The sequence below is a fragment of the Quercus lobata genome, chromosome 3 (assembly GCF_001633185.2).
Source record: "Quercus lobata isolate SW786 chromosome 3, ValleyOak3.0 Primary Assembly, whole genome shotgun sequence".
Taxonomy (NCBI): Eukaryota; Viridiplantae; Streptophyta; class Magnoliopsida; order Fagales; family Fagaceae; genus Quercus; species Quercus lobata.
This window is the reverse complement of record NC_044906.1, coordinates 28,772,073-28,787,435: the sequence shown is the minus strand read 5'-3', so window position 1 is coordinate 28,787,435 and position 15,363 is coordinate 28,772,073. Positions and strand designations below refer to the sequence as shown.

General features: G+C 35.4%; 1 protein-coding gene across 1 annotated transcript; it reads left to right on the top strand.

Moving 5' to 3' along the window:
* The first annotated feature begins 12,147 nt into the window (after positions 1-12,147).
* On the top strand, positions 12,148-13,446 carry LOC115980690 (stemmadenine O-acetyltransferase-like). The gene has a single exon (XM_031102917.1). The coding sequence runs from the start codon at positions 12,148-12,150 to the stop codon at positions 13,444-13,446; it is 1,299 nt and encodes a 432-aa protein (XP_030958777.1).
* Positions 13,447-15,363: the final 1,917 nt, after the last annotated feature.

The window sequence follows — 15,363 nt, the reverse complement described above, 5'->3', positions numbered from 1 at the left end:
TCAAAAAATATTCTAATTATTTTTCGAGACTAGGACATTGACTCGCCAGTGAGCCGCGAAAAATCTCTGAGTGGGCTCATGACTAGGGCATGCGACTGGACCAACCTGCGACTAAGTCGCCAGAACAGGGCAACACTGTTTTTGAAATTTTGACAATTTTTGTAAAATCAAAGTACTTTCCAAAAACAACTAAAACACTCAAAAATCTTTTTGTGTTTGATCAACAAGGATAAAGCATGTGAAAACATATTTAATCAAGTACAGTCACACAAATGAATATGACATTCATTGAGCATAGACATGTGTGATGTGTGTGGATATCAAAAATGAAATAGTCCTTAGTCTAATGTGAAGCTAGAATGATCAATTCAACCAAGGCATACACAATGAGCACTAGATAATGTGACTCATCTCAATTATAGAAATATGCATATATGACGTCCCACATATCTTGATTACATAACTTTGAAGCTTTTCATTTGGCTCCATAAACATCATATCATTTGATCTTTTTGAATCAATACATCTCATTGTGAGATTGATGCCTAAAATTTTTGATATTTCAATTAATGAGCAAGCCTTTGACTTTTTGGGTATCAAACATTTTATTTTAGGTCGCTTTCCCTTTTTCCTAGTCAACTACTAGTATGTGCGACAAGCTTTTGTAGCTCATTATCATTTTTCATTTGGAGATTTACATTTGAGAGCTCTTTTAAGAAAAAACAATAAAATAAATAAGTGGGAAGATATATAGGCACGAGTCTATGCATGTCTCAAGATCAACAAAACCTTTCACTAATCATTCATGACAAGTTTGAAGATCTATTTACAACAATCACATAGATGTCAAGAGTTCTCCCACAATGATATAAGTGCATAGGGAACAAGCTATGCTTGTAGATGCATAAGGCCATTAGTACAAAGGTACAAGGCAAAACATACTAGGAGACAAAACTCAACAAAGTCGATCAAACTTTTTGATTTTCTACTTTTTATGTGTTTTTGGATTTTTGACACAAAAAATAATGATCAAAACTAGCAATGTAAAAGCATTTAAAGCAAAAGCAAACAAACAACCAATAATCAACTCAACAACCAACAGGCACACAACCAAACAAAGTCACCCAACATAGGAAGTATTAATGCATGGACATGTTGTGCAACTTATGCATCAGTACCCTTCATCACCCACACGTCATGTGCGTTTGGGGTGATATCCCTATAGGATTGGGTACGAGAGTTAGGACTTTCAAACCTTCTAGTGAAGCTTTCCAAGCAGTTGGTGAATGCTCCAATCATCTTTATCACGTCCATCATTCCGGGATCACCATTTCGACCTCTTCATGGCTTAACTTCCAAGTCCTCTTGCCATTTCTTGGTCCTCTTGACCTTTGATCACTTGCATTCCTCAATGCTCTCAGCTTATGACAATTGGGTCGGGTGTGCCCTTGAAATCCGTAGTGATGACACGCATGGTTCGTTCTAGGACTTCTTTGCGATCATGGAAGAGATTTTGCTCTGGCTTCAGACCTGACCACGGATTGATTATAGGGCTTTTTCAACACCCGCTGGTCAGCCACATTCTTCTTCTTCTCAACATTTGCCTTTTCCACAGTAGGGGCAACTACAACCGGTTCTTTGGCCTTCACAAATTTCACTTATTTGGAGATATTCACAGCTAAACTACTTTCTCCGGTGTATCCCAATCTGGTTTTGTCGGAGAAGGATTTTTTAGAGGAAATGACATCATCAATCTTCTTTGTGGATACTCGCTCTACCTTGGCATTTGCTTGAACCACCTCAAGCTCAAGGAATTTCACCTTTGTGTAAGCTTCGGTTGGCTTGCCATTTAACGTCTCTGTCTCACACATAGCCTCCTTATATCTCAGTAGGAGACTTCTATAGTCCTCTTTAGCTTTCTTCATCTTTTTCACAACTGCCTTGGCCACCCTTGAATATTCTCCCGACTTCTCAAGGAGTGAATTGTAGTTCTCTTGAAGACTAGCTGTATCTCATCTTCTTCAGCATCTGATTCTTCTACAATTCTCATGGATTCCTCATCACTATGCTCCCTAAGATCTTCCACAAGCAAATTCAAGTCATCGTAAGACTCAACATGAGCAACAGTCATGAATGTTGAGAAATTCCTTTCTTCATCACAACCGTCCTCCGAATCAAAGGTGGAAGAATCTAAGTCACTGAGAGTGGTGGCATACGCCTTGCCCTTCGATCTCAAGTAATTAGGACATTCCTTTTTGAAATGGCCATGTCTATTACACTTAAAACAAATGACTCCTTGAGTAGATTGGGACTCCTTCCCTTCTCTCCTTTTGAAATCCTTCTTCTCCTTTCCAGAACTCATGAATTTCCCTTTATCACCAAGTTTCTCACTGTTCTTGAACTTTAGAAATTTTCAGAAATTCTTTGCAAGGTAGGCAACATCCTTTTCGACTACATCCTCATCCGATGAACCGTGAGCTTCTACCCTTTCATTTATTGTCTTAAGAGCAAGTGATTTGCTCTTTCTTTGATTTGGTAATGAAAGCTCATACGTTTGGAGAGAACCAATCAGCTCTTGGATTTTGATTTTATCAAGGTCCTTGCTCTCCTCAAATGTAGTCACCTTTGCACGGAAGCTCTCCGGCAATGAACGAAGAATTTTACGTACAACTTTCGAGTCCTCCGTTTTCTCTCCCATGTTAAACTTGTCGATGACCACTTCATTCAGCTTGCTATAGAAAGAGTCAAAAGACTCATCCTCACTCATTCTCAGCTCCTCAAACTGAGTGGTCAACATGTGCAACTTGGTGTCTTTAACTTTCTTCATTCCCTCGTACGTGGTCTCCAATATCTGCCATGCCTCCTTGGCAATGGTTATGTGAGAAATCCGGTGGAACTCATCTGGAGACACACCACAAAAAATAGCATTAAGTGCTTTGCTATTAGCATTTGACGCCACGAGGGCTGCCTTATCCCATGTGGATTTGGCTGCCTCTAGCTTTGTCGAACCTATTTCAACGGCATCTCAAACAGCCTCATCTATAGAACACAAAAATGCTCTCATTCGCACCTTCCAAAAGGCATAGTTGCTACCATCAAAATATGGTGGAACATTTAAAGATTGAGACTAGTCCATCTTAGTATGGGGTCAAGGATTACACTAAGGTAATGAAACCAATATAAGTGAATCTGCTCTGATACCAATTGAATGTTCAATTAGTGTATAAAACACCTTGAACGTTTAGAACCCCAATTTACAAATTACCAATTCAAGCTTAATATCAAACAATGTATATGCGGAAAATGAACATAAGCTTATAGTAGAATTGATAAACAATCTAAACCAGATAAAATCACATCTACAGTAGAAATTAAATGGCAAAGATTAAGGGAAGAAAGATGCAAACACAGAGACAACACAACGATGTATTATCGAAGAGGAAACCGAAGCCCTCGGCGTAAAACCTCTCCGCCGCCCTCTAAGCAGTAAATAATCCACTAAAGAATGTAGTTGGGATACATGAACAGTAGAAGACCCTCCAAGCCTAATCTACCCAGTGTACCTAAGCCCTCCAAGCTCCTACTCCAACGAGGTTACACTGAACCTATTTCTTCTTTAACTTACCGAATTTTGCTATTGACCATTGCATCAACCAATATGAAATTGGTCCCTTCCTAATTGCTTCCCAAAACACCAAAAAGCCTTCTCACAAATATGGGTACGGTGAGAAAAGGTTTTGGTAATGAACCTCTCAAGGATGTAACAATAGAGATGGTGAGAGTAGAGGAATTTGAAGAGTCACTATGTGAAGATTGGGGATGAGTCAATCTTGTTTTTCTCTAGAGTTCTTCTCTCAAAATTCTCTTTGGAAGCTCTCTACATTTCGTGGGTATAAGGGGTATATATACTAGGGTGAGAGTAGAATGCGAAGAGTCAGTTTTTCAAAATAGAGCTGGTTGGTGGCTTGGCCTCGCAACTTGACTGAGCCGTGAGGTAACTGAATGGCCAGACTAGACTTTTTGTCCTGTAGTGCTACAGTTGGCATGACGGTTTAGCTTCTCTGCATGCTTGGCACGTGTGCAACTTTTGGCGGCTTGCAAGCCACGAGCTACTCGCGAGATCCAATCGCGAGTCCCTGCTTCTTTGCAAAATCTTGAGCATTTCTTCATACTCTCTCACACACTACCCTTACATGATTCCCACCTAAATACAGGGTTACTAATTGCTAAAATACAAGCAAATTTGACATAGAATAAAGCCAACAAGATGGTTGATAAAATTCAACCTTACATTTATAAAAAATTTTGTGATTTGAAATGAATTTAGCCCAATCCAAAAGCTTTTTTTTTTTTCTTTTTTCCCTGTTGGTTTTTTCTCCTTCACCCATGTACCCACTCTTCTCTCTCTATCTTCATTTTCTTTTTTTGTTTTTCCTTCTTACTTTTTTCTCCTTCACAGATGTATCCCACTCCCACTCTTCTCCTCTCTATCTTCACCGTATACCCACACATACTCCAAACTCTTTCTTAATTTTTTTTTTTTTTTGGTTGTTCTACTTCTACCTCTTCGTCTACTAATAAATTAAGTCATCTCTAGTTCAGAGAGAGAGAGAGAGAGAGAGAGAGAGAGAGAGAGAGAGAGAGAGAGAGAGAGAGAGAGAGAGAGAGCTAGCGGAGGACAAAGGCCAGCAAAGAGAGTCGTTCAAAGGATGATTCACCTACTTGTAGATCAGTGTTCTTTTTTTCTTTTTCTTTTTATTTGAAAGATTGCGGTTTGTCTTTGTTTTGACGATGTCTCCCTCTTGAGTTTGGGACATTTGAGAGAGAAGGGAGGTGAGTTTGATTTTTATCCATTGAAATAATAATTGAATATTTTAATTGGTTGTGCTAATTTCTTATTCTTTTGCTAATGAATAGTAGCACATCAAGCAAGGAGAGTTACTGATCATTAGCAAAAAACATTTTGAGTTTTAGAGAGGCTGTTGGAGCACTATTTTATGGTTAGAATCTCTAAAATAGTGATGATTTTGTGTTTGTCGATGCTGTTGGAGATGCTCTTAGATCTTAGATCCATAAAAATAAATAAATAAATAAATAAATCTTGAGGACTCTTTTTTCATCCCACATGATATTATTTCATTTTCAACCCACACCACATCAACATTATCATGAATTTTAGATAAATCTACTTTAAAGCTCAAAATGGACCATATTTTATTTAACAACATGGATTGGGTTCACATGGCCCATAAAATCTTCACTTATAAGGCTGATCTATGGTCAACATTTTCCTCTTCATCAATTGGACTCATGACTCACAACATCATCAACATTAATATATGGATTGGATTGAAGCAATGATTCGAGCCTCACGGTCCATATTATCTTTCTCATATTTATGGAAAGCAACTTCTCAAAGAAGAGCTCATATTTACACAAAACAACATCAAAGCACATGGCAAGTTACTCATTAATACACATGGAAAATCATCTCATATTTAGCTCATGATCCAAGCTCATTAGTCGCATTGGGGAAATTTTAGAAATCATGGTTTGGAGGGCTAAGAAGTATGTTCAGTAAATCTACAACAGTTTAAAGTTGATAAAAGAAACATGTTGCTTGAATTATGATAGTTATGCTCTGTGATCAAGTATGGCTCTCATTTTATGTCAGCCCTAAATCAATTGGGGTCTAAAGCATGACAAACTAAACTTCAAGAGAAACTGTATGTGATTTGTTTTCTTCTTTCCATATGATAAAATAAATAAACTTATTGATCTATTCACAATATATGTCAGAGCTTTATAGCACATATACAAACAATAATAACTACAAATCATGTGTCCCCAAAATTTACATGAATATATTCCAAAACTCCAAAAATTCAACAAGATCACAACCCTCCCTAGAATATTCAACACCAACAACAAGTCTAGGTCTAGTAGCCCAAGGCTAACATACCTCAAGATTATAACTATTGCCTCCACAAAGCTAATGAGACCGAATCACCAAGCATTAATAATGAGTCTCCCCCATAAAAATAGTAATCCAATCATCACTAGTATATGGGTTGGGTTCAAGTTACACCTAGTGTAACTTTAAGCAATATTACACCACCCAATAACTTGTTATATAATTCATATTTTGAAAATCTCACCGTTGAATTACATGTTCTATATATTGTTAACATTCATGCCAATTTTTATGTTAATTGGATGTTATTTATCATTCAATGTAGAAAATCATATTTTATGCATTATATTGAACTACAAAAATTTGAACTTAAAAAAATTGATTGATGACATCTATATATATATATAGCCAAAGTTTAGAGAAAATCCAATTAGATTTTAATTGGATTCTCAATTTTGCACCACATATCCAATTTAATTTTTAATTTTGTACCAACTGAATTATTGAGTGTAAAAATCGAAAAGTCCAAATTCAATTAGATTCTAAATTAGATCTCAATTGGAGTCTAATTTTCTGCCATCTGTCTAATTTGAACCTCTTTTTAAAAAAAAAAAAAAACAAATAAATAATTTGAACTGTATAATTGTGATTATTTTTAATTGCACCTGTATATATATATACGGGGCTACGCAATAGCGGCTATTAATCTTTGATCATCTCAAAATTTTGTAAGCATGAAGAATATATAAAGATAATATAATCTAATAGTGGATTTGTCAAAATTCACATCCAATTAAAAAATATTGAATGGTGTAACATTGTTTAAAGTTACATCAAATGTAACTTGAACCTAACCTTATATATATATATATATATATATATTTCAAATCCATATATTTTCCCCCACATTTGGTTAAAAATTAATTTATTTTCATACACTAAAATTAATTTATGAATAAGCCTACAGACCTATAATGATTTGCAGCGCTTACCGGAACTCTCTATGAACATCTATCTATATACTCCCAATTCACTCAATTATTTTTCACTCAGGGGCTTGGTGTAGTGATCCGTAATTCAGAGGGTGCGGTGTTGGCTGCCCTTTCTGAAAAAATTATAAAGCCTCAGTCTGCAGAGCTGGTGGAGATTTTGGCTGCTCGGCGTGCGGTGCTGTTTTCCTCTGAGTTGGGCTTCCATAACTTGATCATTGAAGGCGATTCTTCTTCGGTCATCAAGCTTCTTCAGGATAGGTGCTCATCCCATTTCCAGGGTGGTCATATTTTAAAAGACATTATGTCTCATTTAGACTCTTTTGTGAGTTGTTCTTTCTCTCATGTTGGTAGGCAAGGTAATGCGGTGGCGCATGCCTTAGCCCAGAGAGCTAGATTATATTTTCCATCTGCGGCTTGGACGGAGTATGTTCCTCCAGCCATTTCTTCTTTTGTTCTTTCTGACCTTAGGGTCTAATTTATTGATGATTTACTCCTCTTTCTCAAAAAAAAAAAAAAAAATTTCACTCGGGGGCTTATTATTAATATATTTGGATGGACTTACACAAAATTTTGGCGAAGAAGTCTTGGTAGCTGTGGTGGTTCGTTGGGTTTGCAAAGGGAGATAGGTTGTTGAAAATTTTGGTTGAGAGATAAATAAATTGGGTTCTGCGGTGGCTTGTTTTCAGCCTTCGGATCTCTTATTTAACACACGTCCTCAATTTGTATAAAAATAGGAGAGAATGGGAGACTTTTTAATGGAAGTGGAGACGCACCCCATAAAAAAAATTCCAAATGCCTAAGAATGACAATGGAATGATACTATAGTATCCCATAAAAAATTCCAAATGCCAAAGAATGACAATGAAATGAAACTGTAGTATCCCATAAAAAAATTCCAAATGCCTAAGAATGACAAAGAAAAGATACTGTAGTATGTCAACAACAATTAAAAATGCCTAAGAATGGCAATGAAATGATACTGTAGTATGTCAACAACAATTAAAATAAGTTAAGACGTACATATAAAATACCTTCACTCATTATTAAAGTATGAGAACAGAGCTCTATCGTAGATTTTTTTTTTTTTTTTTTTTTTTTTTTTTTTTTTTTTTTGTCCATATAGCTCACATTCGCAAGTTTATTTTGCAGGAGAAGGGTCAATAACTTGCACAAGCACAGCTTATCAACCCAACTTATTTTTCATTACAAAACTGTTTGATTTTCATTAAGTAAACATTGCAGATAAAATTCCACCACCATATATATAGCATTGCCTATGATAGAACAACAACATAAAACTTGGATTTTTATTTTTTTAAATATTTGAGGGATATTTGTGTTAGTTCATTGATGTATCATGCATGCGTGAATGGAAATGAATGAACTAATAATAATGAAATTAGAATGCTTATCTCAGATTTTTAATACACCATATGAGCCACCCCTAAATATAAATTTCTAAATGCTTAAAACTGACAATAAATACTATCCCAATAACAATTAAGATTTGATATCTAGAGTTTTCAACAAACAATCCACTGGAACGTACATATAAAATTCCTTTATTCAATATTTAATTAGGGTCAGATTTTGGAATGCACATGGAGAATCCCTTGAAATTTGAGAATTCACTAAAAATGGTTTGCTGGGTCAATTATTTGGACATGCACGTCTTAAAAAGCAAACTTGCTCCTAAAAAAAAAAAAAAAAAAAAAAAAAAAAAAAAATGATCTGGACAAGTTCCCAGAAGTTTTATACAGACGTATCTAGTAAAAAAAAAAAATTGTAGCTCTAGCTGGAGCTATATAAGTGAACCTTTCAAACTGCTGCTACATATCTACGTGCAAGAAAGACAACTAGGCAAATGCTATTGATTTTAATATGAGTTTTATTTAATTGTTTAACTTTTGGTAAGGAGTATCTCCAGCAGCTTTGCAAAATTTTCACAATGTTTAGAGATTGGAAGCAATTTTACCTATTTACTTTTTCAAATATATTTTTTAACATGCTCTCTATTTAGGTTCTATCATATTTCAATATTTATTTTTCATTATTTCTTTAATATTGGAGAGCAACAGTAGCTCTCTATGTGCGGAAAGTACTATAACTAATCTATTCTATTTTTTACAATTTAGAGAGATTGTTAGAGCTGATTTTTTTTTTTTTTTTTTTTGGGTTTACTCTCCAACTTTAGAGCTTGAACAAGTGTTTCTACGAATATTTCTTATGCAAATGGCGGTATCTACGGATCTACCTTGCTCCAAAAATAGAGAGCTTCTGCAAATGAAATACATTATTTGGATAAGATGTGCATGCGCATGTGCAAGTTGTTCTCTTCATTTCAAATGTAATAAAATTAATTACTTCGTAAAATAAACATACAAAGTTTTGTACTTTCTGGATTCTCAAAAAAAAAAAAAAAAAAAAGTTTTGTACCTTCTTTGACTTCCAAGTCAGCGATATCATTTTGTTTTCTGAAAGCTGGTCCAAATTTATGGGGGCAAAGCACTTTAATATGTACATAATGTCCCAGTATGTTAATTTTTATTGGCATCTTTCACTATCTAAAATTTTTATGTCGGCGTGGGTCGTAGCTAGGGTGTCCCAAAAATTGGGGGTTCTTTTATTTAACCACTAGGAGTCCTTACATTCAGGTTGCAACTTGCACCTCGACCATTGTCACAGTCCAATTAATTCTGGTTAAGCAAATAACTGTAACTTATTAAATTAGGACAACTGGTGCAATATCAAAAAAGAAAAGAGAAAGACGTGGTGCAAAACAAGCTAGTTAGAAAATAAAAACAAACAAATAAGGACCTCACGGCTCACGTTTATAACTTTAAGGAAATTTGACATTTGGATTTTTTATTTTAATATAAGTTTCATAAAAAAAATGCCTATATATACATATTCTAATGCGTACTTGTCATAACGAAATCTCATAATATTTTTAACGTAAAATTTTAACATAAATGAAATTTGTCAATTTTCCAAAAATCAAAATTAGGTCAAACATGTAATATAATATGATTGTATTGGAACTTACTATTAGGATAGTAAACGAGTCGAGCTAAGTATTAAAATTTCAGGTTTGTTCATTTAATTTTATTTCGAACACAAGTTGAACTTGAGCTCGTTACCAGACAAGATTAGATGTTTTAACTTAATTAATTTTCTTATCAAACAAGTTTTAAGTTTGTTCACAAGCTAATAATTGATTAACTTATCCTTTTCCTGTATATATTTAAATCATGACTAAGACTTCTTACCCTTTCACAAATTTATGAATTTTACCATGAATAAAATGTTTATGTTACCAATAAAATACAAATACAAATTTGATATTATATGAACCTTGTTACAAACTTACATAATCTATCTCAACCCTATCTAAATATATTTTTGGACAAGTATACATACAAAAATATAATTGAGCTTGCATGTTCACTAGCTTGTTCACAAACAAATTATTATGATTGAACTTGAGCCCAAACTTGTGCTTGAGCTTGGCTTGTTTGCTAAGCAAATAATATGAACAAGTTTTTTCCAAAGCTGATCTTAATCAGTTCATAAACAACTTAGTTGATTTATAGCTCTAATCACCACAACTCATAATTTTATTTTATTCTTAGACATTCTTTACTAGTCTTTATATGGTTACAACAAAATCTCAAAACATTTTAGGGCTCAGTACATGTCGAAACATGGTTGTTACAATTTGGAGTAGTTTTCATCCTAACCCTTAATGTTTCAAAAGTTTCATTTTGGCCACAAGTTTGGTTTCAATTTCAAAAACACCCTCTCACGTGGCACATATTAATTCTACATAACAAAAAATTGGAGAAATATATGTAGGATTAATACGTGAGACGTGATGGGTCTCACTGTGGCACCTAACATGAATGGTTTTAACAATCAAATTGAATTGAAAAACAAGAAATTGAAGCTTCTCTATTTAGAAAAGAACATTTTTATAGAGAGAGAGAGAGAAAAAAAAAAAAAAAAAAAAAAACCATAGTAAGAGATTCACTCTTATTAGTAGGGCTGTCCAAGCATATCCGATGACCCGACCCACCCGGAGACCCGACCAGAATCGACACGAAACCAGCCGACCTGACCCACTCCGGTGGTCGGCGGCGGATTTTCTCCACCAGAAATCGACTCCGGCAGGTCAGTTTCAGTTTCTCTCCCCAAAAACCCGAAAAACCCAAACCGACCGGCGAAAAACCCATAATCCGGCGAGAAATCCAGATTCCGACAAGAAAATTCCAGATTCCGGAGATAAAAACCCAGATTCCGGCGATAAAAAACCCAGATCTCGACCAAAAATCCCAGATTCAGGCGCTCTTTCATGTAGATTTGATGAAATTTTGAGCGAATCTAGCGAAATCTCATTGAATCCGATGAGATTACTGTTGGATCTGGCAAAATCTCATAGATTCCGATGAGATTTTCACCGGATCTGGGTTTTTTTCACCTTTCTCGCAGTTTCCTTGCCCTTTTTTTGCCGTTTTCTCAGATCTTTGACTCCGACCGACCCGTCCGCGCACCCGTTGAAGTCTGATCTGCCCGACCCGTTTACTCCGACGGTCTCCGACGGGTGAGTTTTTCCAAAACCCGACTCCATTGGGCCGGTTCCGGGTTGGGCACAAACCCGACTAGAACCGACCCGTGGACAGCCCTACTTATTAGGGCATGAAATTTTTAACAACTCAGAAAGTTTTTTTTATTTGGTTAGGTTTTTTTTTAAGGTCTAAGATCTTAAAGCGAAACCCAATCCTAAAAGAAAAGAGTACTATCATGGAGAACTCACCCACACATATATCAAAAACACCTAAAATACCTTACTTAAACTTAGTTACCAAACGGGCCCTAAAATGTTAACATACTATCCCAACAACAATTACAATAGGACCTCTAAGTTATCTACAAACAATCCATTGAGTACGTAAATAAAATATTCTTTTAATTTTCTCAATATTTAATCACACCTCATGATTAGATTTCGGAATCTACATGGACAATTCCTTGAAAATTCACTAACAATGGTTAGCTGGAACACAGCCCTATCATGTCTTTTCGTCCAATCAGATAATTCCTTGATCATGCACATCTTATCAAACCATGGTCGAGCACATTTGCAGGAGCTTTATATATACGTAGATAGATGCCACAATTTGCATAATAACCCTTCATAGAAACACTAGTTCAAAGTAGTTTGAACTTACTTGGCAAGAGAAAATGAAGCTTGAGGTGGAATTAATCTCGAACGAGAATATCAAACCATCTTCACCAACTCCCACCCATCTTCGCTATTATCAGCTTTCCTTTCTCGACCAAATATTCCCCCTTATGTATGTTCCATTTCTCTTCTTCTACTCACAGAATGATGCTTACTCTAAAATCAGTACCAATCCTGCCAAATCGTTCTCTAATGTGCTCAAGAAATCATTGTCCGACGTCTTAACGCGTTACTACCCTTTAGCTGGCCGCATTAGAGACAATCTTGTCGTAGATTGCAACGATGAAGGCGTGTTGTATCGTGAAGCCCAAGTCAAGTGCGAGCTTTCAGATATTGTTACAAATCCAAATCCTGCAGAGTTCAAGAAATTTCTTCCATGCAATATTGATGACACACACCATTTTGCCTTTGCTGTTCAAGTCAACTACTTCACTTGTGGTGGTATTACCATTGGTGCATGCATTTCCCACAAGATTGCTGATGGCACATCCTTTATCATGTTTATGAAAACTTGGGCAGCCACAGCTCGAGGTGATAGTAATATATATCCCCAATTTCAAGCATCAACTCTCTTTCCTCCTACAAGTACTTTATCTGGGTTTCAACCGGAAAATAGTATGATAAAAGAGAAGCTTGTATTAAAGAGGTTTGTGTTTAGTTCTACTTCAGTAGTGGCTCTTATAGAAAAATACGGAGAAAGCTCAGACTTAGAATGCCCATTACACCCCAGCCGTGTTGAGGCCTTATCAGTCTTTTTATGGAGCCGATATGTAGCTGCTACACAAGCAAACATTGGGCCTAAAAAGCTCAACATGGTGCTTTTTGCAGTGAATTTACGAACAAGGATGGATCCACCATTGCCTAGAAATTTTTTTGGAAATATCTTCCGGCTTGCAACAGTCCTTCTGTCTAGTGAAGAGAGGAGTGGCCTTGTGGGCAAAGTGAGAGCCGCGATAAGAAAAATAGACAATGAGTATGTGAAAAAGTTACAGGACCACGCTCAACACTTGAATTTTCTCAAAGAGGCTGGTGGAAAAGTCCTGACAGAAGATGTAGTTCCATTCAATTTCAGTAGTTGGTGCAGGTTCCCTATGTATGAAGTGGACTTTGGTTGGGGAAATCCCATGTGGATTGGTCTGGTTAGCTTGCCTTTCAAGAACGTTGTTGTATTTATAGACACCAAAAGTGGGGATGGAATAGAGGCATGGGTTAACTTAAAAGAGGAAGACATGACTAAATTTGAAGGTGACACAGAGCTCCTTGCATATGCTTCCACCACCTCCTTATCAAATGCTTGACATGTTAAATTATAGGCATGCGTATTAGTACTGAATGGCTGGTGCTGCAAAACTGTTTAGTCGTTTCTTCGTTACCTTTCACCATGAAGTGAAATAAAAGAAGGCACAAGCTTCCATGTATTCTTTTAGTAGTTTCTTCGTTACCTTTCACCATGAAGTGAAATAAAAGGAGTCACAAGCTTCCATGTATTCTTAAATGTAATCCAATTATATCATCCTGGTGTGTTGTTTGTAAACTGTAATAGTTTGGTGAAAGTGAAACTCCTAAGGTTTTTGTTTATTCTTTGGGTTGGTTGGATAAAAAAGTTTGCAATATGATTTTGGAACAAATATCTCTCTCTCTCTCTCTCTCTCAACAACCAAAGCAAAAATAAAATCAAAGGTAAATCAAATCAATCTCAAACCTTGGTGTTTTTGGGGTGTCACCGTTCCAGACTCTTTCTCTTTTGCTTATCTTCAGTTTTGTCTCTAAAATGCCCTGCTTCTAATTGTTTTGAGCCGTCTTTCGTATTACTTTTGTCTATAGCCATGTAAGAGAGTTTGATTTCATAAATCCATGTTAAAGGAAGTTGCTTATCCGTTTAAAAAACTAAAGGGTTTGCTTTACTTTTGTTTACTTAAGAATGTTTGTTTCATTTGTGTGAAAGGGAGTACCCCTTTTACACAGATTGTAATATGAAATAGATGTTTGTTACTGTAGAAGGATAGTAACCTTTATCCTTTTTTGTTCTTTGGTGTTTTTATTATTTTTTTTTAAATTATTTTATGAAATAGGTTGTTGCACTATGTTTGCTGATAACATTTCACATTTAAATCAACGCCACTCCCACGTGATTGTGGTAGAATAGGTGTACAACATATAGAATGTAGATAATAGTTGAATTGATAATGTAAAGTATGTAGTGTGTAGTTAAATAGTTGTATTATGTTTATGCTTACTGCCTAGATACTTTCCAATTTCACAAACTACATATCTATCTTAAATTTAAAAATAACAAATTTTAAGGAGATATAATTGTATGAGTAAGAAATTTCCTAATATAAATGTTAAGTTTCACTCTAACTAATGAATAGCTTTAGTTATTACATTACAACACATTTTATTCCCAGTAATAAATATTACAATTCCTGTCGTAATCTCCATTCAGTGTACCAAACGTACCCTAAATGTTTAGGTTCTAAATGATTTGTTTGTTAGCAAACCGTGCACATAAACTTGGCTAGATATAGATCTTAGTATCTGTGAGTCATATTAGACAATGCTTAAAGTCCTACAAGTTAGAGTTCAAAAACATACAAGATGTAGGTTCAGGAATTGAAAATCAGGCTAGCTTGATTGATTGAGAGAAAGCTTCAACCAATCGAGATGTGATTTTGCAGATTTTAATTAAAGCCAATCAAACGTTTAGGGTTTTAGTCTAGTTTTAATTGGTATATGAGGAAAAACATATGCACGTTTTTCAAGTCTTAGGGCCTGTTTGGGTAAGCCTTTTTCGTCACTCAATTTCTATCACTCATCACTCATCACTCATAACTCATCACTCATCACTCATTACTCAATTTTTCACATCCGTTTGCCTTCATCACTCAGTTTCCATCACTCACTATTTTTCACACTATTTGGAGGGCCCACGCCTGTCACAGTGCAGCTTCTTCTTTTTTTTTTTTTCCTCTTGGGTTGGCTGTTCGGTCTGGGGTCTTTTTTTTTTTTTTTTTTTTTTTTTTTTTTTCACTAAGTTTGGTGAGTCTAGGTACTAAAAAAAAAATAGAACAGAACAGACGAACCAGTAAAAATAAAAATAAAAAAAAGTTACGAATAGCCAACGCCAACCCAGAAAAAAAAAAAAAAAAAAAAAAAAAAAAAAAAAAAAAAAAAAAAGTCAAAAGGTGGTCAAAAGTTGCGGCTGTGGGTCCCTC

Bases quoted from the DNA above. Each gene is read 5' to 3' on its own strand.
- LOC115980690 (XM_031102917.1), top strand. From the start codon at position 12,148: ATGAAGCTTGAGGTGGAATTAATCTCGAACGAGAATATCAAACCATCT.